Source organism: Syzygium oleosum, unplaced genomic scaffold (assembly GCF_021117445.2).
Source record: "Syzygium oleosum isolate NSW1041296 unplaced genomic scaffold, Sole_v2.1 Sole_v2.20, whole genome shotgun sequence".
Lineage (NCBI taxonomy): Eukaryota > Viridiplantae > Streptophyta > Magnoliopsida > Myrtales > Myrtaceae > Syzygium > Syzygium oleosum.
Window position 1 is genome coordinate 2217590 of NW_026607504.1, and position 23368 is coordinate 2240957.

The following is a 23368-nucleotide window of genomic DNA, read 5'->3' on the forward strand; positions in this document are numbered from 1 at the left end:
CTAAGCAAGGGATTAGGGCAATAACTCACCCGATTGAAAATCCGAAGACACCGGCACGTCGACGACGGCAAGGGCTATGCGTGTCACGGTCCAGAAATGACACGGAATGACGACGTCGGCTGGGTCTCGGCTGGACAGCAGCTTCGGCTGCTCGGTGGGGGGCTGAACGGGCGGCTACGGGTGGCGCACGGCGGTCCGGCGGCAAGGGGGCGGCTACGGGTGGCTTGGGGGCGAAGATGGGGGTGAACGGCGGCTAAAAACAAGGAAAAAGGAAGAGAAAAGAGAGAGAAAATGGGGCTGCCAAGGGGGAAAACGAATTTGAGAGAGAGAGAGAGAGAGAGAGAGAGAGAGAGAGAGAGAGAGAGAGAGAGAGAGAAAGACAATAGACAAAAAGAGGGAGAGAGAGAGCCAAGGCTTATCACTTCAAGCAAGGCCACTAAGTCTTGAAATATCTCACATTAATGCTTGCCCCTAAAGTCCTCTTCCATCATCACAAGACACCAAAGTCTTCTCTCTTAATATCCTTTTGTTTCTAGGACATAAATGCTTGAAGGGCATTTTGATAAATTCACCCTTGACACTATTCACGGTTACTATTCACGTGAGCTCGGGCTCGGGCCAGCAAACTTGGGCTCGAGCTTGAATGGGCCCAATTGGAAGAGAAATGGGCTTGAAAAGCTTAATGGGCTTTCCTTGGGCTCATTGGGCTTTGGTCTTGGGTGTGAGGCCCATTGGGCTTTTTTTCCCAGTCGACTCCCTTGTGGGCTTCCATTCTCGGCCCACTAATTCCTTTGTCCAAAGTTTCGGGGCCCAAAACTATTCTCTAGTTTTAACCCAACTAACTCGGACCGGAAAGTCTCGGAACAATCCTTAATCGAAAACCTATAATCGGATCAAGGCTTGTGGCTAAACTTCAATGGGAAGTGTTCTTAATACGGCCTATTCGAGTTAGGTGGCCTCTTGGGGTGTCGCTAGCGTGTCTTATGGTTGATTCGTCAATCAATCTATATTCGACTCTCATTAATCCATGGATCATTTTCGGTTATCATGTAATCGTGTGGAATTGACTTATTTACCCGGGGCACGTGGTCTAGTGAAATTGACTTAAGATCGTTCGGGTTTAGTATAATGATCGTGCGGAATCACCAGCAATATGACTATGTATACTTTCGCCGAATCGATTCCTAACCTTTCACTGATTAACCCATGACGTCATAATGTCATCCCGCATCGATCCTTATGGTCGAGCTATTTTCCATGGTCGAGTACTCTAGTCGATCGCATTGTCCAACCCTCAATTGCCTTTCCTAATCGAATAGTTGACCCATGAACGATTCGTGAATCGACTCATAGCCTAATCCTGCTATTAGAGCATTGACAGTTTAAGCCACTTCACTTGCCGAATTAGGTTCCGAATCGAGGATGTCACAAAACTATGGTTGTTTCACTTAATAGAGAGAGAGGAAGAGAGACTCATTTTAAAATACTATTTTTTGAAGGCTCTTTGCAAACTATCCTTCCCTACCAATATTGTCTAGAAAGTATCATTTTTGAAAGGGTTAATACTACAAAAAACTCCAAATAAGGGCTTGAAGTGACTTCATTTTCTCAAATAAGATCACGAAGTGGACCTTATTTCAAATAAGGATATGAAATGAACATTGTTTTAAATAAGGGTGTGAAGTAGCTATGTTAGTCTCAAAAAAGGACCTGACTTCACTAGGGTCAAGGGCATTTTCGTCTTTTAATTTTTTCTTCTTTTTTTACTTATCTGTTTTTTTTCTTTCCATAAAAAACAAATTTAAAAAAAGCTAAAGTTAAAAAAAAAAGAAAAAAAAACGGCCCTCCCCCCTTTGGTCGCCTCCCCATCTCTGGTGGGGCAGCGGCGATGGCCTGTTGGCCCTCGCCAGAATCAGGAGAGGACATCGGTGACCCTGCCGACCATCACCGCCACCCCACTGGCAATGGGACGACAGCCACAGGCGGGAGGGCTGCTTGTTTTTTCTTTTTTTAATTTTTTTTAAATTTTGAATCTAATTTAACTAAAATTTATGTTAAAATTATTTTTTAAATGAAAATGCCCTTGACCGGCTGCAAAATTTGGTCAGCTGACAAGCTGGCGGGGTTAGGCTCTTATTTGAAATTGTTATAGCCACTTTATGCCATTGTTTGAAAAAATGAGGGCACTTCATGCTCTTATTTAATATAAGGTCTACTTCAGTCTTTATTTGAGAAAATGAGGGCACTTAGAGCCATTATTTAGAATTTTCCCTTAAGTCAAACAGAAGTGTTTGGCAAATCGTTATATGGAAACATTTGTTCTACCTTTCTCACAACATAAGACATACACTGCCATTTTTGAAATTCCCACCCTAGTACACAGGTGCTTTGCTTTAACCAAACAAAAGTGTTTGGCAGATTTTTTTGACAATTATCAATATAGTCCTTTTGGCCAAATTTGACCAGAAATTGCTAAGTGGGTCCAGGCCGTCCTACGGCGAGGGCTTGCAAGCTTTCCTTAGTTGCCTGTGACAATGAAAAACTAAAAGAAAATATATTAAAATTTAGATAAGATTTAAAAACATTGTAAAAATTGTTCACATCAATGCCGGCCGTGCCACATATGACGACCAATCTCCGCGTCACTGATTTCCTACCAAAATTGATCGAAATGACTATATTGGCAAATTGTTAAAACAATAGTTCTCTCTTCCACTTCCCTCTCTCTTCTCCCTCCATCATCTTCTTCCACCTTCGGCCATGGGGGAGGGTTTGAACTAGTATCACCCTCCCCTTCCTCTCTTATTGATTTTGTTGGTGTTTTTTTTTTCTTTTCATGTTTCTTCTTCTCTCTCATTTAGATCCGGGAGTTCTCTTCTCCTGATTAAGTTCCAAATCTGAGAGTTTGAACTCTCCCGATCTAGTTTTAGATCTAGGAGCTTCATAAATATGTTTTCGGGGATTCAATGTCCTGGTGCTCTTTGTCTGTGCACAAGTCCTCTGCCTCCAATTTCAATAGTGATTGTAGGAGCTCTGGCGTCTCGTTGAACCATAAAAATTTGCTCTCTCAAGATGTTAGATTTGTGCTTGTTCAACCTGTTTTAATTGTCTTTGTAAAACGATGGTGTAGAGGAAGCCGAATATAGGCGTGCACAGCCAACTGGCAACACCACAATTATTGGAAAAGGAATTTCCGGCTTATGCTCATTAGTGACCAAGATTCGAGATCCAATGATCGGACGCCAAAACTTAACCCTGCTGGTGCTCTATTGATTTTCTAGCTTTGGCTTTGTTTTGCAGTATTTTGGGTTTTACTCTACCTTGATTTGCTTTACTTTGAAATTTATGTACTTTTCACGAATCATTTTGAATAATGAATATAATTTTCTTTTGACAAAAAAAGTTGGCCAAATTAAAAAGTTTATAACTGAATTGGCATTCATACTAAAATATTAAACCAGCGTGAGGGGAGTGTTAAAATACTTAAATATTAAACCACGCCTTCATTTTACTCTAACTCTGTATGGATAAGCCATCAAAAGGACTTCCGATGATTTTCAGTCAAGCTTTTTGGTACATGTTTTATTAGTGAAATCGTGACGATATGTCCCCAATCTTCTTTTTTCCTTGAAGGGTTCGTCCTTCAATGACAAAAGATCCAATCATATCCCCAATCTTCTTTTACTGCACACCCATGTGAAATTTCTATAATTTACTGACGGATGCATAATCAAATCATCTGTAATCATGACTTGTCTTGGATCGTTGGTGTTGTTACTGATGGTACCTCACAAAAGCAAGGAAGGCAAGCTTCCAATTGGGCCTCTCCCATCAATCCAGGTGTATACATTTGGCGAGCTGATTGTTGGAGTTGGCGAATACTTCGGGAACTCTTGTTTCTCATACCGGGCATGTCCATGTGAGCTTAGGGAAACCGAAGTATGATCCGACGATATGTGACTCCTGCGCACAGAATGCAGGAGTTCGGGGGCAACGCCCCCGAAACGGGAGTCCCGCTGTTCGGACAGCAGGCGGGGGTTCCGCTCCCGAAACAACATCGGTTTTTTGGCTTATGTTTTAAGCTGACCTGTTTGTTGTGGGATTAAAGGGATTCGGATAGGCTGGGGCTTTGGGCCCATTTTAAGTCATATATATTGTACTCGTATGAGAGATCATTGTAACGAGTGGCTGCGGTTGAAACCCTAAATATCATAGTGGAATCCCTTTGCAGGACGTAGCCCTATTCTGAGGTGAATCTGGGCAAATTTGTGTGCCACTTTTCTATTATCTGTGTAATTGTTTTGATTCGGTTTGGATATATCCCCATCACTGATAAGACTGCGTTCCTTGTTTGCCTACATGCCCAACCCCCCAGTTGAAGAGAAAGTTTTTCTTCCCTCTTTTTTAGGAAATACCCCCATATTTTACATCCTCGCGTTTAAACAAAGCAATTTAAGGACATGCTTAGGTCCAAGGGTTCGTGACCTTCAACGACAAAAGATCCAATTATATCCCCTTGATAAATAAAAAATAATAAAACAAAGCGTCCGACCTCAATTCAATCTGCAAAGAAGATAACTTTTTTCATTCCGAAAAACACGTGATCCATGCATTTCACCTATGTGAAATTTCTATAATTTGCTGACGGATGCATAATCAAATCATAATGCATCATAATTTCGTACATTTATTCATAGCTTTTTATATAAATTTCGTAATACAACATAAGAAATTCACTCTTTTTTTTTAATCCAATGGTCACCAACACTCCTTAAAAACACCCCCTTCAATTCTACTTTCATTCTGTTTACTCGAGCGCAATTACAGAATACCAAAAACCCAATTATTTTTCATTGCTGCCCCGTGGAATCTATAGACCACCTCGTGTGTCAAACTAACTTCGCCTTTTGGTCCACTTAAAGACAGATCATTCGCGTTGAGATTTAGGGGTTCCCAGACATTAGAAAAGGTAGCGAGCATGATGACTTGTACCAAACATGTAGGAGCAACGAGATCTGAAATCCAAAATTGAAAATGTGATACCATCTGCAAGTTTTTTGCACATAGATGTGCAGTAAAATACTCCAGGGAACTACATATTACATTGCAAAACAGGCATTTTGACACTGTCCCTGATCATTTTACACGACCTGCGTCAATACAAAAACTATACCGCAAAAAAGACGTTGACGATATCAAAGAGATACTTACATTTTCAACTTCACAGCCTAAGTTTTTTATCTTCTGATATAAAAGAGTGCAACCTGCATATCAAACACACCCCTCCAAGCTCTTAACAGACATGACCTTTTCAACCATGTGAGTGTGGAGACTTCAATGTGATCTGTAATTGTCAAATCCCTCTTGAGTATGCATGATTGATCGCAAACCAATCTCGCCTCAGTCATTATATGGGGGTAAACACGGTGTTTATGACTTCCTTCAAATTCCGACACCCTATGATGACCATGCCATCAAAGGCTGAATTCGCGAGAACCTGCTCGGCTGACCTTGGGACGATACACATCTTATATCCAAGCTTTGCCACAATGTGCACCCTCTCCTTCATTCTAGGAACCTAGAGATGTGAAGGGGGAAATTTGGAATTGCCTTAGTGAAATGAGATGTGTCTACTAAAAACATTCGGAAACTTGATCTTACCATGTGAAGCTCGCCACCGAGGCCAATCTCTCCAATAAAAGCAACGCCATAGGGAATGGGAAACTCAAACAAGCTAAAGTGAGCGCATGAAAATGCAAAAGGGAAGGAAAGAAAAGATTTTAAGTTAATGAACAACACATCAATGCACTAAATTGATTGGTGCCAGGAAAGCGAAATCAATGCCATAAAAGCTCGTATTTTTAGCGGCATTGTACTTTTCTTTCATGCGAATAATGGATATCAAGAAAATGACAGAGAGAAGCACCTGCTGCAGATTGCTGCTGCTATGGCAAGATCACCAGCCGTCTCTGATAGTTTCACTCCACTCAGCACATTTAAAAAGGTGGCCTAGAGGAGGAAATATCAATTACAATTATACAAGATACTCAGAAACCTTATTTTTGTAGTTTCACATTTTTTAGGAGCCATAATTGATTGACATATCAAGCCAGATGCTAAAGTCCGGTAATATGTGTAAGAGGGAGACAGTATTTAATTAGCGCTGGCATAAACAACTAGAAAAGATTAATTTATCTTACAGTTTTCTGAAGCTTTAAACCAGCTTGCTCTAGTAAAGCCTACAAAGAGCACACCTGACAATAGTTAGCTTTGCTTCCAGATTTCTCCATGCAGGGGATAGAAACTTACAGTTCAGCTCAATAAATTAGGCCAAAATCAAATGGCCAATTACCGTACTTCCATGCTTGATTCTCCAGCCGTTTACCAAATTGCAAAAAAGACAACTTTAGAATTCATGTGCATACAAGCACAAACAAATTTTATAGCCTCAGTTCCTGGCCTCAGATAATAAATATACATGTTTGGTTATGATGCAGCTTCTTATGTAGAGGGGTTGTTCTCGGAGATATATCATTCTCATACCCAAAAAGAAAAATAATAAAGGAAAACAGAGTATCACTAACCACAATAATCATTTCTGCTCTGCTTCGTAGGATGCCATTGATGTGCCGAAAAATTTTTGAGCTAGGTAAACATAAAGCCTACAGCGAAGTTACAATAGTCAAAATGAAGACAAGAAATAACACCACGTGGCAGAGTCAACAGCAAGGATGATGCTAGAACAGGCATTAGCATCGTGGCTGAAGAAAAAATGTATGTAAACTTAGCCTCTCCAAAATAAATGTTTCCGAAAAGTTCAGATCTCCTCAAAGTAGTTGCTAACTTAAAGTTCATTTGGAAAGATGGACCCAGAGATATTATTAAATCATCGGGATGAGAAGCTTCATGTGTGAATGGTGGCTAAAGTAGGATAACGGAAACCGATTATGGAAAATCTACCTGAATTTTGAGAAGAAAGGTTCGAGATCCATCCATCACTACAGCAACAGCTAGTCCAGCCATAACTTCTGATTCATAATGCTCTTCACTTAATAAGATCTCATTGGGATTCAAGACAGCTTCCAGTCCCGATTGTGACATTTTAAATACCCCAAGCTACATTATGGAGAAAAAGAAGCGTCACAATACCTTGAGAGTTCTTCTCCGCTTTAGAAATAGGGATATTCTAGCATGCCGAAAATCTTTTAGCATTGCAGACGCTTGAAATTAGCACGCAGTGTGTATGAGAGAGAGGGAGTAAACTTGCATCTAGAAGGAGAGGGATGAAAAAGAGGGAGTGCAATAGTTTAATGAACCATACAAAATGAAGCTCCAAGATGGAGCAACAGTCACCCAGAGCAAACACTTTCAAACGCATATGTGTTCCTTCTATCCATAATTGTATCAAGATGACTTGAAAAAGTTTAAGAGATCAACTTTGGTAAACACGATCTAGATGTGTCCCAAAGCAAACTAATAAAGCAAATATTTAATGTCAAATATATCTCAGTGAAACAGCATTCCGAACAAAAGAATAGTCCAAGATACACACAACTGCATAAACAAAGAAAAGCAAACAGCATGAATTCTGGTCCATGTGCTAACATAAAACATTAACAGAATGCGTACCTCATCGGTGGACCCAAAGCGATTTTTCACGGATTGCAGCAGACGATGGGTGGAGTGCTTCTCTCCCTAAGAAATCAAGAGAGGAGTTTTACTAAGATAGTGGAAAGCACTAACTTGTCAAGAAGCTCATACATGTAGCATACCTAAACCAAGTACGATAAGTCAAAGAGAAAACTTCTGCAGTTATCATCGAAAGAAATACATGAGATCATAGCCAACAGGCATGCGACTCTGCTGGTAAAGGGATTGGGGGCATGGGGCCGGAGAGTGTTAGGTCGGGAGTTTGATCCCTGTAAGCACCGCACATACGTGTACATAGAAGAGACGAATGAGACAAACAAAAAAAATTCACAAAATCATAAGTTATGATTCATAACACGAAACTTATTTTGCTGAAATAAGCAGTTGCAATCCCTAAGACAAAAAATCATTCTAGTAGCTACCGGATAATTTTTTTAGATTGTCGTCACCTAAATTTTAACGATCTTATTTAGTCATTTATTTCATAAGAAAATTAAGAGTCGACCCCGACCTTAAACAAAAATATTAATGATTTGCATTTTCATGTTAGAAGCATTTTAATAGTAATAAGATCACATAAATTGCATTATAATTAGTCTGGAGCTGAGCACATTTAAGTAGGAAAGTTCTGAGCTTAATTGACTTTTCAGGAATAAGCACGCGGGCCTCATTAAATTCGGCCAAGTCTTAATCCTCTCTACTGGCCGAAATTTGCATGTGCCTTGCACATGTCCTAACCTAGGAGAGATTTAATTTTTTGGTCAAATTTGGAAGTCAAGAGGGCATATTCGTGACAGAAGATTAAGAGAGATATCCTAATTTCCTACAATGAATATATCACATAATCTCTTTGGTGCAATTTAGGAAAATTATATCTTGAAAAAAGCCCATCTATGCCTATATAAGCATCATTTGCTCTCAATAACGTTCATAATGAACAGGAGAGAACGCCAGACATCCACCGTTGGTCCTCAGCCCGGCAAACCCTCATGATGGCGCAGCTGTTGCTCCTTGTTCGCCATTGCCCAACCTTGCCCCTGCTCAGTCTTGCCCGTCGAGACCTCACCAATGAACCTCGGCACCGCGCCCGCAGAGCTCCCAGGTCTACGCAAATCTCCGGCCGCCCTTGCCTTACTTGGGTATCTTTTAGCAATCCATGGGTAATCCTAATCAGGGTAGGTCTAAAGGTTGGTTTAATTTATGTGGTGTTTTAATATTTAGTATATAGTTTTGGTTGCATGTTATTTAGTATAAAACATTACGTTATTTACTATGTCTTAATTATCTTGTATTGATTTAGACTTGTTAGGGCATTGGACTTCCGAGCCTAAAGGTCGGACCCCCAACATTGTCTCGTGTGAATTTTTATGCTTGAATTATATTGATGAATTTTGAACATAACATATATTTCAATGCGTCAGGTATATTAATCATCATGCATATCGCACGTCCCATGTCAATTGAATATTTAAATTTTAGGTACATTCATAATTCATGTTTAGGATAATGCATATTAGAATCCATATAAACTTAAGATAGTTTATAGTTTTCATTTAAAATAAAACAAAAATATGTCATTCAAGTCACGTAGATTGCATGTAGGATTAGTTAGTCTCAAAATATGCATGTCATATTGCTCGCCATTTAGTGAGTCTCATAATTTAATGTTAGTGTCTTGGTAAAAATCACATCACGCAGATAGGTTTAATAAATGATTCCATCTCATGCATTATTCATGTTACATTGCATAAAAAGAAAATATAAAAAAGAATTAACATTGCATTAGGTCATGTTTATTTATAATAAAGAAAACACAAAAGCAAATAGTCTTTCATGAAGTTTAAATAATAGGGTTAATTCATAATTGATCTCATTCCACGTCATTGCAATTGCATATAGGTTGAGTTCAATTTAATTGTAACATAACATATACATGATTTAGATTTCATATTAGTTCATCAATGCACATTAGATTGTAAGTTAGGTTTATTCTAAATAAGAAAAACCCAAAAACAATTAATTATCATTGGATAGTTACGTTTAGAAGTCATGTTTTTGCTTTCTAGTTAACGTTTTGTAGAATTTTCGTAACGTAACTTTGCTCTTGATTTGCTCAGCCAATCAGAATTGTTTCATCTTCTCAAAAAATTTATTTCTTGCTTTGATTATTGAGTGTTACGTTCTTGTTTACGCATCGCATGATCAGCCACTGCATATTAGCAGTTTAAGATTAAATCTAAGACCACTTTGAAAACATTTTTGAAGTAAAGTGAGAAGGCACAAAAATGCCTGTTATATTTATCTAGCTTAATCAAATACTTTTATCTATGAATTTCTAGTTCATAGAAGTGAAATGTACTCCCACATTTTATTGGGTTTCTAATTGACCCATAATAGATTAGTGGCGGCTCCTAAATGAATTGAATTGCATGTTTGAAAATGATTAAATCAAAATCTAAAGTTAGGATTGGGATGGGCCCGAGAGAGTCCATGCTAGACCCCAACACCATCTTTTTGATGAGTAACCATTTGTGCCCGCCTAATAATCCATTAGCTTTCCCTTGGTAATTCACCTCTAGAAAGGTTGGCACATGGATCGCCTCAACTAATTGACCCATCTTATGTGAAGGGAACTTGAATTGCTAAGTTGGAATCAAATAACTTCAACGACAGTAAAAGAATGCATTAAGTGACTGCGGAATACCTAAAATGAGATGCTACAATCATGCAACAGCTTCAGCAAATTCACTATCAGTACTTAAAATGACATGTTGATAAAGGTACCAACTTTCAGTAACAAAATGACATCCACAATGTGCTTCAAAACTCCGGGACCATCTATTTCTCCAGATTTTGTGCTATGTCCACTCTGGAAAACACAATAAACAAGGGTGGAATCACATAAGCAAAACTTTCTAGAAAGATTGATTGTTACATCAACTTGAATATCACCAAGTAAAGATGTATGGGCTGACATAATCGTTATAATGCCAGATAGCACTCCAAATTTGTAGGTGATTTATCACGTAGAAGACAGTGAGACTAAAAGATTTTGGATACCAATATAACAGGAATGTTCGTCTTCTTTGCATAACGACCCAATGCTAATGTACATTCTTTCACCTGCCACACATCAATGTCATTCACATATATCTCCTGGGTGCATGAATACAGAGTCTAAACAAGCCATCAATATCAGTACTGTCAAAATCGGGGAAAGTACTTGGTTAACCAATAGAAACGTCCAGCAAAGCACACTTAAATATGTGATGACAACCACATTCTAGAAAATACCGGTCAATCTTACAAGAGAAGTGGAAAAATCATGGGCAAAAGAACCATTGGCAACATATCACTAAACAAATTAGAGTGCCCTATACTGAAATTGCTAATATGCTGAACTTAGATCCACTTTTGCGTCCTTGCGAGAGGGAGAGGGAGGGGGGGGAAAGATTTCAAAGATGTTACCTGTGAGAGACTTCCAGCACTTCCAGCCACTCCTTTTAGATAAACTGTCTGAATTGAATCAACAATTAAAGCTCGAGGTGAAAGAACTTGAATTTTTTCTAGTATGTCCTGAAGAACAAAACGCATGTCAGGCTTCACAAATGCTTAATCAGCACGTTTTGAATTTGCAATAGATCTGGACTTTTCATATCCTAACAGATAGACAATTTTTGCATGTACACAACCCATAAAAGGTTCCTTTATGAAGCACATGTTCGATTGCTTTCTAAGGAATCATGATCTCTATTGAACTTTGGGTCTATCAGTTTACTAATGGCAGCTCAAGGATCCAATCCAATTCACACATGAAAAATCAGGACAAATTGTGAAAGCAATTGGAGAGGTATAAATAACTGCTCAGCAAAGGTCCTGACTTTGCACCTACCTCAATAGCAGTGCTTGAGCACACATACAGTTCTTCAGTTCTAATGCCTAGACGGTCAGCTCTGCTTCCAATTTGCTCCACACTCTACCACAAAATTAAAGAGAGTCCTCAAAAATATACAGGTTGGCCAAAAAGGAAAAAAGATAAGCAGCATATACAGCAGAAGCGTATCAGAGGAAAATCTATATAAGTCATTATAAAATGTAGCTTTCTGTCAAGCCCCCTTGAGCAACATTGTCTCATGGCTAAATGGTATTGTGCAAGCCAGTTATAGGATAGAAAGCCTAATACAGAAAATGTGGAAGAGCATATTGCAATTAACAATCAAGAAAAACCATTGAAGAAGCTATAAAAAATTTAATCTGGTGACAAAAAAAGAATATGCTCGACAACAAAGACCAGCAGCAGGCTAACATGAAAACTCCATTTACCTCTTCCCCAGAGACGTATACAACTGGAGCCAATCTGCCAAGATCGTGCCCTTCAACAATCATTGCAGCCATCTTCCAATAGAAAGATGCAATATATGAGATGTGGACTCGGTAGAGCACAATGGTTAGATTAGGAAATAGATATGTAGAAAACTAATAATATTTTGATGAAATATCTGATGAATCCTATAAGTACATTACCTGCAGCAACAGGGTACTTTTGCCAACACCAGGATCACCTCCCACCAAGATTAAGGAACCTTTAGAGCCACAATGCAGCAAAATCAATAGCTTTGATATAATTAAATTCTTCAAAACTTCCGTATATCTCAAGTGAAAGTTTTAGTACAGCAGAAGATTCATGCGGACCATACAGTAAAAAAGTAGGTCATACCTGGCACAAGACCACCATCTAGCACTCTTGAAACCTCCTCCCCAAAGTTTCCATACCTAAATATCAAGCACCCCAAGAGACCATTTACTCTACAGAATTTGGGCGACACATGTGTTTCTTCCAATATTAATTATTAGAAGTACTAATGTGTTAGAACAACCAGCATGAATGGTTTCATCAAATCAGGACCAAAAGTCATATCTTCACTCTCATATTACTAAATAACACTATCATTCCAGAAAAATTTCATCAGAAATTTCAAAATCACCACATAGTGCCCGATGATCCAACTCCTGGTAAGACGTTACGAAATAAATCATGTCAAATGTAGAAGACAATAAATTCAACTAAACAACAACTTTCTTCAACTATTTATCTTTCTGTAGCAGCTGCATATAGGTCCAAAGCTAACCAGTATTAATTTCCGAGAACAGAACAAACTTACAGAGGAATCCGCCACTCTAACTGATTCACCCCCCTATTCACATCCGTCAACCGCAGCAGCCGCACCTCGCCAGCCCGCTGCGGCATCCACGACCTCACCACATTCTCTGAAACCTTGAAACCCCTCGCTTTCTCACTCCCGCCACCGTTCTCCTCCACCGCGAACTGCTTCATCGTCCCGGCGCTGTGGCACGACCTGCAAGAACCCCACCACTGTCCATCTGTGTACCCGCAATCCGAACAAACCCAACAACCCCTCTTCTTACCCTTCTTCCCACTCCCAGCATAAGAACTCCTCCCGCCCCCAAAATGCCTCCTTTCTTCGGAAATCTCGCCGTTCCCACTTCTCGCTTCGTTCTCAGGACCCGACCCTGCTTCTCCGTCACTGCTTCCGACGCAGCGGTTGGCAGGGTTGTAGATATCCTCAACAGTGTGAACAGTGTCGCTCATCTCCGACTTAGAACTCGAGAACAAGGACGCGAGACTGGGTTTTTGCGGGAGAAGGCGGTGAGTTGTGGAGTGAACGCCGCGGTAGAAACGGGGGTTCTGGATGGGCTTGAAGAACGCGAGGGATGTGGTTAATGTGGTGGGATGGAGGAGGTGCTTGTGGGTGCAGAGCCTTCTCAAAGCTCTCATGTCTGATGCTTGCGCGACATACAAAAGGGTGCGCGAGAATCTCAGAAAGGTGGAATCTTTGGGGCTTACTAGCAGAGTTCAGAGCGAGAGGAGGACGAAGAAGTCAGCACAAAACCCCGCGAAGTTCGAAAGACAAGGGAAGCTTCGGACAGGAATAGTAGACAGTATCATCAGATCAGGGCTCTTGTTATTTTTCTCAACACAAAAACAAAAATTATGGAGTCAAATTATTGAACATTGCCAAAAACTTGTTAATTCTCATTAAAAAAAAAAGTTATGTTATCGTGTCGGGTCGTGTTTGGCTCCAATTTTCGCATTGCAATTCGTATTTTATTGTGTCGTCTATATTATTATATAAAATAAAGAAGATTTTAACATTTTTTCTTTTTTCAAAATATCCTTCATTATTTCTAATATATATAAATATATATCATCATGAACAAATGTGTCGGTTAATAGTTCCATTTTATCGGTAATGGATTTTAATTTTAAAATTTGAATCTTTTCCCTTGCATTTTCTTAAAGGATGGCAAATCTTGCGATATTTTTCTTTTTCCTTATATATTTGAACAATAACCTTATGTACTCTTATAAATTCTTTCTTTGTTCTTTCGACGACGCAAATTATTGATAGCATTTAAGTGATTGATTTTTTAAATTTGTGACACTTAAATGAGCAAAAAATATCAAAAAAATTGTCCATGCCAATATTGACGGTGTCACGTAGGACAACCGGCGTCCACATCAGATTTTTCAATGAGGTAAATTGCCAATGGCACTTAAGTAATCGATTTATCAAATTTGTTGCACTTAAGTGAACGAAAAAAAAATTATGATACTCAAATAAGCGTCATTCAAAAATTATGAAACTCTGACAGTTCTTATCTCAAATAAAGTTTCTTCTTACTGGGCCCACCAATCTATACACTCAATAAGGAATATCAAAGCTTTCTCAACCAGTGGATCAACAGATCTAGTAATGTGGATCAGCAGAGCTTTCTCAACCGAACATTTGATATCAAAACCATGTCACCCAACCCAACAAGCGATACAAAGCTATGCTTTGCTTCGCTGCTCTACACTATCCAGACGTAAAGTTCTAAAATATGCCCTTTCGAACTGAATTGCATGCAAACTACATCTATATCTCTTTGCGTGTATTTGAAAAACCAAAATATTAACTACATGCCCGGCCGATCGAGATACCATATCACTAAGACACGTTCTGTTTCCGACATCTTTGTGATTGGAATAAAAAGCTATAGAGAAGAGAATTATTTTTTCTTTGTGTAAATATGGAATGGTAGAAATAGAGTTGATGAAAGAGAAAAGAAAAGAAAGACGTTTTTTTATAGATACGGGTCTTCATACATCTTTTGCATTTAACACATGATCATAGTTTAAGCCGCTTAACTTCTCATGTGACTGCAACTTTATAGAAAGTAATAATTCAGGGGTGACAAAACTAGGGCTAGGTTCGAATAGATAAAACTTGCTTATTTTGCACTCTGATTAACTCTAATGGTTCATTTATTTCTAGGAAAATGTATCATTCTAGAAAACATTTTCTAGGAAGTCATTTTCAAGAAAAATAACTTTATTTTCTGGTAATTGGCTGAAATTTGAAAAAGACCCGAAAGTATTTTCAATTGTTTGGTAAGGAAAATCCGATAGGAAAATTATAAAAAAATTCCTATATTTAATTATCTTTTATTTAAATATTTTATTTTCTTTCTTTGTCTTTTCTTTTTTCTTTTTGCTTCTTTCTTGGCTTGTCGACAGCCATTGCGATGGCTAGCAACTGGTTGCCCTCGCCTAGGGCCGGTCGTCATGGTCGACGATCGACCGAGGAAGAAGCAAAATTGTTAAGAAATGCAAAGCAGAAGCCCGATACCTTTTGCCCTGGGAGTTCACCTAAATGAGCCAAAATTCGAGAGTGTTAACATATCCAAATGAACCCATTTATATTCAAAAACTTAAGTCAATGAGTTATGGGACAACTAAGATATATTAACTGCTCTATACCATACCAATTATCTGATGTCGGATTTCTCTGGCACAACTCACGCGTACATCTTAACAAAAATAAAAATGGAATAAAAGAAAAGAAAAGAATTAAAAATAGTATAAATTCGAATTTTTAATATAAATTGAATTAAAAAAAATATTTGAATTTTTTTTAAATATTGTTATAAGAACAAACGTTTTATTAACTAAGGATCCAAGACGGAGTGCCGATGACTTACACATGGCCTTTGTGGACCCAAGCCTGAGGGTCGGGACCAGAGCTCGAGCGTCGAGGACCCAAGCATGGCTTTTATGGACCCGAGCTCGGGTGCCAAAGCATCAGGTACGGGGGCATCGGGGGTTTGGGCCTGGCCTCGATGGACCCAGGCATGCATGTCAGGGGCCCAGGCCTGAGCACTAGGGTCCCGAGCCTAGCCATAGGAGATTTGATCCTGAACACTGGGACCCGGAAACCAATGTTGGGGTTTCTGTCCCCAAGTGTAGAGTTTGAAGTCCAAGCGCTGATATCTAATCATAATTTGGATAACATTTTCCGATTCTTTCAAAATGGAAATCATTTTCTTGGATTTAAGTTTTGGTAGGAAAACATTTTCCGTTAACTTGGAAAACATTTTTTGATAACTCATATTCCTAAGTGAACCAAACGTAAAAAATGAGAAAAATGTTATCTCAGAAAATGTTTTCTACGAAATAAATGGACCCTAAAGTTAGAAGCTAAGAAAATTATCTACGGGATGCAGAGGATACTAATGTACGCAAGATCATAGGGAATTACGCACATGAAAGAACTTTGTATTTATTTACAGTCACAAATCCAAAGAAAGCACTTTTGGAGCATATCACAACAGCACACTCACCACACTTCCAGAATCATACATTCTAAATACCAAGGGATAAGTACACCAGGAGTCATAAAACTTGTTACGAAAGTACAATTGAGTTTTAAAACTTTTAAAAAGGGCAATCAAGTCCTAAAATTTGTCATAAAAATACAATTGAGTCTTATGATTTTCAAAAACTGCAATCAAGTCCAAAAACTTATTAAGTTGGTGCAATCAAATCCTTCCATTAACTTCACCCAACTTGACAAAAGGAAAATGCTGACATGTTTTATGACTTGATTACATTTTTTGAAAGTTTTAGGATTCAATTGCACTTTTTGTGACAAATTTTAGGACTTGATTGCACATTTTAAAAATTTTAGGACTCAATTAAACTTTTGTGACAAGTTTTAAGATTTCTAGAGTTTTAGTACACTTATCCCAAATACAAATTAATAACAAGGTGGGCCATCATGAAAAAAAAAATTACATCTTTTTATTTAGGGAAAATTTCATTTTGGTACCCAAAGTGGGGCCTTTTTCTCAATTTGGTACCCAAAGTGGACATAGTCCCAAATTGGTACCCAAAGTGTCCATTTAGTCTCAATTTGGTACCCAAAGTGGACATAGTCCCAAATTGGTACCCAAAGTGTCCATTTAGTCTCAATTTGGTACCCAAAGTGCCAATTCAGTCTCAATTTGGTACCCAAAGTGGACATAGTCCCAAATTGGTACCCAAAGTGCCCATTTAGTCTCAATTTGGTACCCAAAGTGCCCATTCAGTCTCAATTTGGTACCTGAGTTCGCCGGCCGGTCAAATGCTCACCGGCCGGCAAGAAATTATTATTCGCTACAGGAACGGTATTTTTACTTTTTTTTTTTTTCCCTTTTTTTTTTTTCTTTTCCTTTTCCTTTTCTTTTTTTTTTCCTTCTTCCCTCCGCTGGCCACAACCATGGCCGGCGGAGGTCGCCGGCGTCGGCCCTCGCCGGCGTCGGGCGAGGGCGGCCCTTGCTTGGGTCGCCGCCTCGCCCGACGCAGCGAGGGCGACCTCGCCAGCCCGGGCGAGGGCCGCCTCGCCGACGCCGGTGGTGACCTCGCCCTCGCCGGATCCGGCGAGGGTCACCCTCTCGGCGTCGGGCGAGGGCGGCCCTCGCCTGCGTCGGCGAGGGCCACCCTCGCCCGGGTGGGCGAGGGCCGACCCTACCCGGATCCGGCGAGGGCGAGGGTTGCCCTCGCCGGATCTCGGCGAGGTCACCCTCGCCGGCGTCGGGCGAGGGCGGCCCTCGCTGGCGGGCGAGGGTCGCCCTCGCGCGTCGGGCGAGGGCCGACCCAAGCGAGGGCGACCCTCGCCGACGCGGCGAGAGCGACCCTCGCCGGCCCGGTGCGAGGGCCGCCCTTGCCCGACGCCGGCGACCTCCGCCGGCCATGGCTGTGGCCGGCGGAGGGAAGAAGGAAAAAAAAAAGAAAAGGAAAAGGAAAAGAAAAAAACAGAAAAAGGGAAAAAAATAAAAAAAGTAAAAAAATACTGTTTCGAGTAGCTAACAAAGAATTTCTTGCCTACGGTGAGCATTTGACCGGCCGGCGAACTCAGGTACCAAATTGAGACTGAGTGGGCACTTTGGGTACCAAATTGAGACTAAATGGGCACTTTGGGTACCAATTTGGGTCTATGTCCACTTTGGGTACCAAATTGAGACTGAATGGGCACTTTGGGTACCAAATTGAAACTTAATGGGCACTTTGGGTACCAATTTGGGACTATGTCCACTTTGGGTACCAAATTGAGAAAAAGGCCCCACTTTGGGTACCAAAATGAAATTTTCCCTTTTATTTATTTGGATGGCGAAAAAGCTACCTTAGGTAAGGAATCCCCGGACCAATCGATAATCCGACTTCACTCTCATAGATCCGGAAAGCAGTGAGCCAAAACCTAAGCAGGATTATTCTGCAACCTACCTGGCACGTGGGGCTAGATCAAACTCCGAGGAGGTCAACTTTAGGGACCCATAAGGGGAAAATTACCAAAAAAGTCCTCAACCTTTTGTAGTTGTGCCAATTCAGTCCTAAACTTTTTTTTTGGCCAATTCAGTCCTAAACCTTTTGCAAACCAGCCAATTCAGTCCTTTTGGCCTGCCGGCGTCCACGTGGCAATATTTTAATATTTTTTTATTATTTTCGAATTTTTTTTCCTTTTTTCTTTTTTTTTTCTTTTCCTTCTCCCCCCTGGCCTGTCCGGCCAGGGGGGAGGCTCGCCGGCGAGGGCCCAACTCCGGCGAGGTGAGCTGGGCCCTCGCCGCCGCTGGGCGAGGGCGGAGCTCGCCCAGCCAAGGCGAGCTCTGCCTCGCCGCCGCTGGGCGAGGGCGGAGCTCGCCCAGCCAAGGCGAGCTCCGCCTCGCCAGATCTGGGCGAGGGCGGAGCTCGCCCAGCCAAGGCGAGCTCCGCCTCGCCGGAGCTGGGCGAGCTCGCCATGGCTGGGCGAGCTCCGCCCTCGCCCAGATCTGGAGAGGCCGAGCTCGCCTTGGTTGGGCGAGGTCGCCTTAGATGGGCGAGCTCCGCCCTCGCCCAGCTCCGGCGAGGCGGAGCTCGCCTTGGCTGGGCGAGCTCCGCCCTCGCCCAGATCCGGTGAGGCGGAGCTCGCCATGGCTGGGCGAGGCTCGCCAGATCTGGGCGAGGGTGGAGCTCATCCAGCCATGGCGAGCTCGCCCAGCTCCGGCAAGGCGGAGCTCGCCTTGGCTGGGCGAGCTCCGCCCTCGCCCAGATCTGGCGAGGGCCCAGCTCGCCTCGCCGGAGCTGGGCCCTCGCCGGCGAGCCTCCCCCCTGGCCGGACAGGCCAGGGGGGAGAAGGAAAAAAAAAAAAAAAGAAAAAAGGAAAAAAAATTCGAAAATAATAAAAATAATATTAAAATATTGCCACGTGGACGCCGGCCGGCCACGTCAGCCGCCGGCGGCCACGTCAGCGCCGGCCGGCCAAAAGGACTGAATTGGCTGGTTTGCAAAAGGTTTAGGACTGAATTGGCAAAAAAAAAAGGTTTAGGACTGAATTGGCACAACTGCAAAAGGTTGAGGACTTTTTTGGTAATTTTCCCGACCCAGAAGCAATGGCTTCAAGAGAGAAGCATTCTTTCAGCTCAGATAAGACATTGTTTATGTCGGGCCTGCCGATCGACGTCAGGCTCACACAGGACATTGCTGTCTCTACCGCTTTCCAAGCCGATGCAGTGCTGAACTGGCCTTGGAGCCTCTGATCCACAATGCTGTGTATATCCCCTTGGTCTATGAGAGGAGTCACCCATTGGATGATGTGGGTGCTGCTCTTCAGGCTCCTTATGATGGCCAATTGACCGGTGATGAGCTCGAGCAGTATGATCCCAAAGCTGTACACGTTGCTCTTTCGACTAAGATTGCCAGATGATTGAAATCTGAAAGTTGGAAAGCAAGATTTGTTGAGCACAACCATGGAGAGCCAGAGGCATAAGAGATACTAACATATTGTGAACTAAAGCTTTCTTTAGTATTAATAAAATGTTGAAATCAGGCCTAATCCCAATTGCCTAACTTAGACAGGTGCCTAGCAATTGGTCGAGCCGAAGATCGCGCTTTAGCCGATGCCCAAGCCATCTTATTTGTTATATATCACAGAAATTCACCTAACAATCCGAGGCTCCGGCAGAGGGAAAAGAGATTCCTCAAGCCTGCTTCAATTAAATTATCTTTTTCTTAGGGTTGTACCTTATGGAGCCCAACAGACAACAATTTAGCCCAAGCTGTGAGAATGATAGACTATTAAAATCACGGGACTTATGATCAGGTGTAGTTTCAGGTGTAATTGAGTATTGAGATCACTCACTCGGGATTGAGGTAACCTGGCGTGCCAGCTGGCCGAGTTGAAACGTAAGAGTCCTGGTCGATCGCGAAAGCTTTGGATAGCCCGAAATCGGCTATCTTCGCTTGCATGTGCTCATTCAATAAGATATTCGATGTTTTTAAGATCTCTATGGATAATAAGCGGTTTGCAACTGAAATGCAGATACTCTAACCCTGCATCAAGTCGGAAAATGTCAGATTGCCACGCAGTTGCAAATGTTTTGTCTAATGAAAGTAAGTCGATCATAATGGCTTAATCCAATTTATACCTTGAGCGGCATCGACTGCAATGTTTAATCTTTGTGACCAACTCAAGACATTTGCATTATTTTCTGTAGACACAAAGAAATAAGCTCAAGAAAGTCACCACAATGAATGCTTTTCGGACTTCATCGTATTGCAAACGTTGAAGGAGACAAGTTAAACTTCTCTTATAATAGTTGCCTTGCTAGTTATGAACATCTCTTATAATTGTTTAATATAGTTCAAGAAGCAACCGATTGGGGAATATGATATTGCTATAGCATCGTGTACCTGATAAAAGTTGCCTGAGGTTTCCATTATACATGAACTCGTAAATGAGTGCTATGCCATGAGCACCATCGCAATATCCAAGTAGAGAAACCAAGTTCCTATGATAAACAATCATCAGTAGTCCCGCCTCCACTCAGCATAGAAAAAAAAAACAGAAACACAAACTCGTTAAGGTTAAATAGAACAGTCGGCTAAAAGAAAGAGTCAATTTTATGGATGGCGTCATTTATTCATAGAAATTCAATTTGATTTTGTCGCGATCGACCTCCGTTTTTTAATCAAAAAAAGGGGGTCTCGCCTGGTACGTGCTAAGTCTAGATTCGGGACTTAACTTGGGCTCTCCCAAGCTCATACCATATCGCGACTTAGGGTTTAGGTTTTTAACCTGCAAGTGATTTTTATCTAGGAATCGCCACTAATCGGTTTGGAGTCGATCGATTAGAAATCCAAGTAAGGCGATGGGAGAATCACCAAACTCCTACAAACCAGAGATTAAATGAGTTCGGGGACTTGATTACACTAATTAGATAACTAATGCCCTTTCGATACCTTTTTACCCTTTTCATTTCAGAAAAACTTTTTTCAAGCAGTTTTTTTTTTACCTGTATCCTGACATGTGAGATGATTAGGTAGGTGCGCAAACATTAAATTAACTATCAACAGTTAAGATAAATATGCATCCTAGGGTTCTAATCCTAACTAAGGATACGACATTTATCATATAAGACAATTTATGCTACCATATAGTTAGGAAAAACATGCATAATAATAATGCAACATCAAATTATAAAACATCCAGATAATTCACATGATTTAGAAAATTATACAAAAATACTAATTTCTAAACTATTTCCTAATTATAAAAGAAAATAAAAATTTCGAAATTTTTTTTAGAATTTATTATTATTATTATTATTTTAAATAAAATAATAATATAATATTAAAACCAGGTCAGGTCGAAGGATCCAGGTCGGTCAGAACCGACCCGCGTCAACGGACCCGACCCATTGCATTGACCCGGGTCGAGACCGGATCGAGCCCGATTAGGGCTCGGTCCGATGAATAAAGACAAAATAGGGCCGGTTAGATAGGGTCAAACCGACCCTTTTTGGCCTGTAGACCGGTCCGACGGTCTGCAGGCCAGTCCAGGGATGACTCCCGCGTGTCTGGACATGCGGGAGCCTCGGCCAGCGAGATCCGGTGTCTCACCGGCCGACCTAAGCCACCTATGGCCTAGGTCTCCACCTAAAGAGCTCCGAATTACCTTCTCCGACCTCCAGGCTCGCCGTCTGACCACCCGTTCGCCGGCCGGCGACCAAAAACAAACCCAGCCTCTTTGAGGCATTTCATCGAACAGAGGGAAGGCATAACAAAAAACGAGGAATCTCGACCTCCTCCGGCGACATGGTCGGCTCCGGCTGCCACGGTTTGCCTCCGACAGCGAGTAGGGGCCGGGACCGAAGATGGTATGGGCTGGGATTCGCGCGAAACGGCCGGCCCGAGTCCCGGCCAAACCTTGCTAAAAAAACAGAGGCCGAAACAGGGGGTGCCGAGGCCGGGGAGGCTCACCGGTCTATGCTGACTTCTGAGGGTTCTCCGGCCTTCCTGCTGGTCACGGCGGACCTACTGGTTCCCTTCACCGCTCCGGCGTCGCCTCGGTAAGCTCTCTCTCTCTCTCTCTCTCTCTCTCTCTCTCTCTCTCTCTCTCTCTCTCTCTCTCTCTCTCTCAAACGGCCGACCCGTTTCTCTCTTTCTCGCCGGCTTATGTAGCCGACGCTGGCTGCTTACGTATGCCCCCCATCTCCCCTCTTAATGGCCTGCACTGGCCTATGCCCCTTGAAGACTTTTGTGGCCATTTAGGCCGGTGCAGGGGGTTTGTGATCAGAGGGGAAGAGAGACAGTGGGGAGAGAGGAAGAAGGAGAGAGAGGAGGCCGGGAAATGGGGGTGGATGGGACTGGTCATGAATGCCAGTCCCTTGTCGTGCTCCCTTGGCCATCCTTTGGCTGATGAGGACGGCGGAGGAAGCTCGGCCGTTCGTCGATTCGGCGGCCAGGAATAGAGGCGAACAAGGGAGAGGCCAGCGGGGGGAGAAGGAAGAGAAAGGAGCTGGGCCACGCCGGGCCGTGCTCCCGCGGGAGGAAAAAAGAAAAAGGGAAGCGGGCTGGGCCCGCGAGGAGGGAAAGAAAAGAGGGCCAGGTCGACCCGGCCCGACTTGGATTTTTTTAATTTAATTTTTTTCATAAAAAAGGAAAATATGTTCTAATAGGTCCTATTAATGCAAATGTGCCTAATATATATATGCAATGTATTTAAATAGAAATATTTTTTTGTTTTTGTTTTAAGAATTAAAGAAAATTAACTCCTAATTTTTGTGCAATTAATTTTGGGCAAATTAAAATAGGTGTCAATAGATTTCATGTTCTAACCTTGGCTTGAAATTCCTTGTGACCTTGTCGTGAAGACTGACCAAGCAATTCCACCGCAACTTTAGAGCCATCATCAAGAGTACCAAGATATACTTTCCCAAATCCTCCTTCTCCAATCACCACCTTAAAATTCTCAGTGATGCGCAAGACTTCGTTGTATTCAAATGGTCGTTTCTTTATCATTTCCAACGTACCCTCATTTGGCTCTCTGGCGTTAACTTAAAAAAAATGAAGACTAATTGATTA

General features: G+C 41.7%; 1 protein-coding gene and 1 pseudogene across 1 annotated transcript; both read right to left on the bottom strand.

Moving 5' to 3' along the window:
• Nucleotides 1-5407: 5407 nt before the first annotated feature.
• On the bottom strand, nt 5408-13583 carry LOC115667061 (uncharacterized). The gene is made up of 15 exons (XM_056320564.1): nt 12813-13583; nt 12368-12423; nt 12175-12233; nt 11974-12045; nt 11543-11626; nt 11119-11226; nt 10711-10773; nt 10439-10519; nt 7630-7695; nt 6961-7116; nt 6585-6662; nt 6201-6239; nt 5927-6009; nt 5662-5734; nt 5408-5578 (listed from the first exon to the last, which is right to left on the bottom strand). Exons 1-15 carry the CDS (start codon nt 13445-13447, stop codon nt 5408-5410), a joined length of 1824 nt encoding a protein of 607 aa, XP_056176539.1. The 5' UTR covers nt 13448-13583.
• LOC130140639 (receptor-like protein kinase At3g21340) lies at nt 13526-23305 on the bottom strand (annotated as a pseudogene).
• Between the last annotated feature and the right edge of the window lie 63 nt (nt 23306-23368).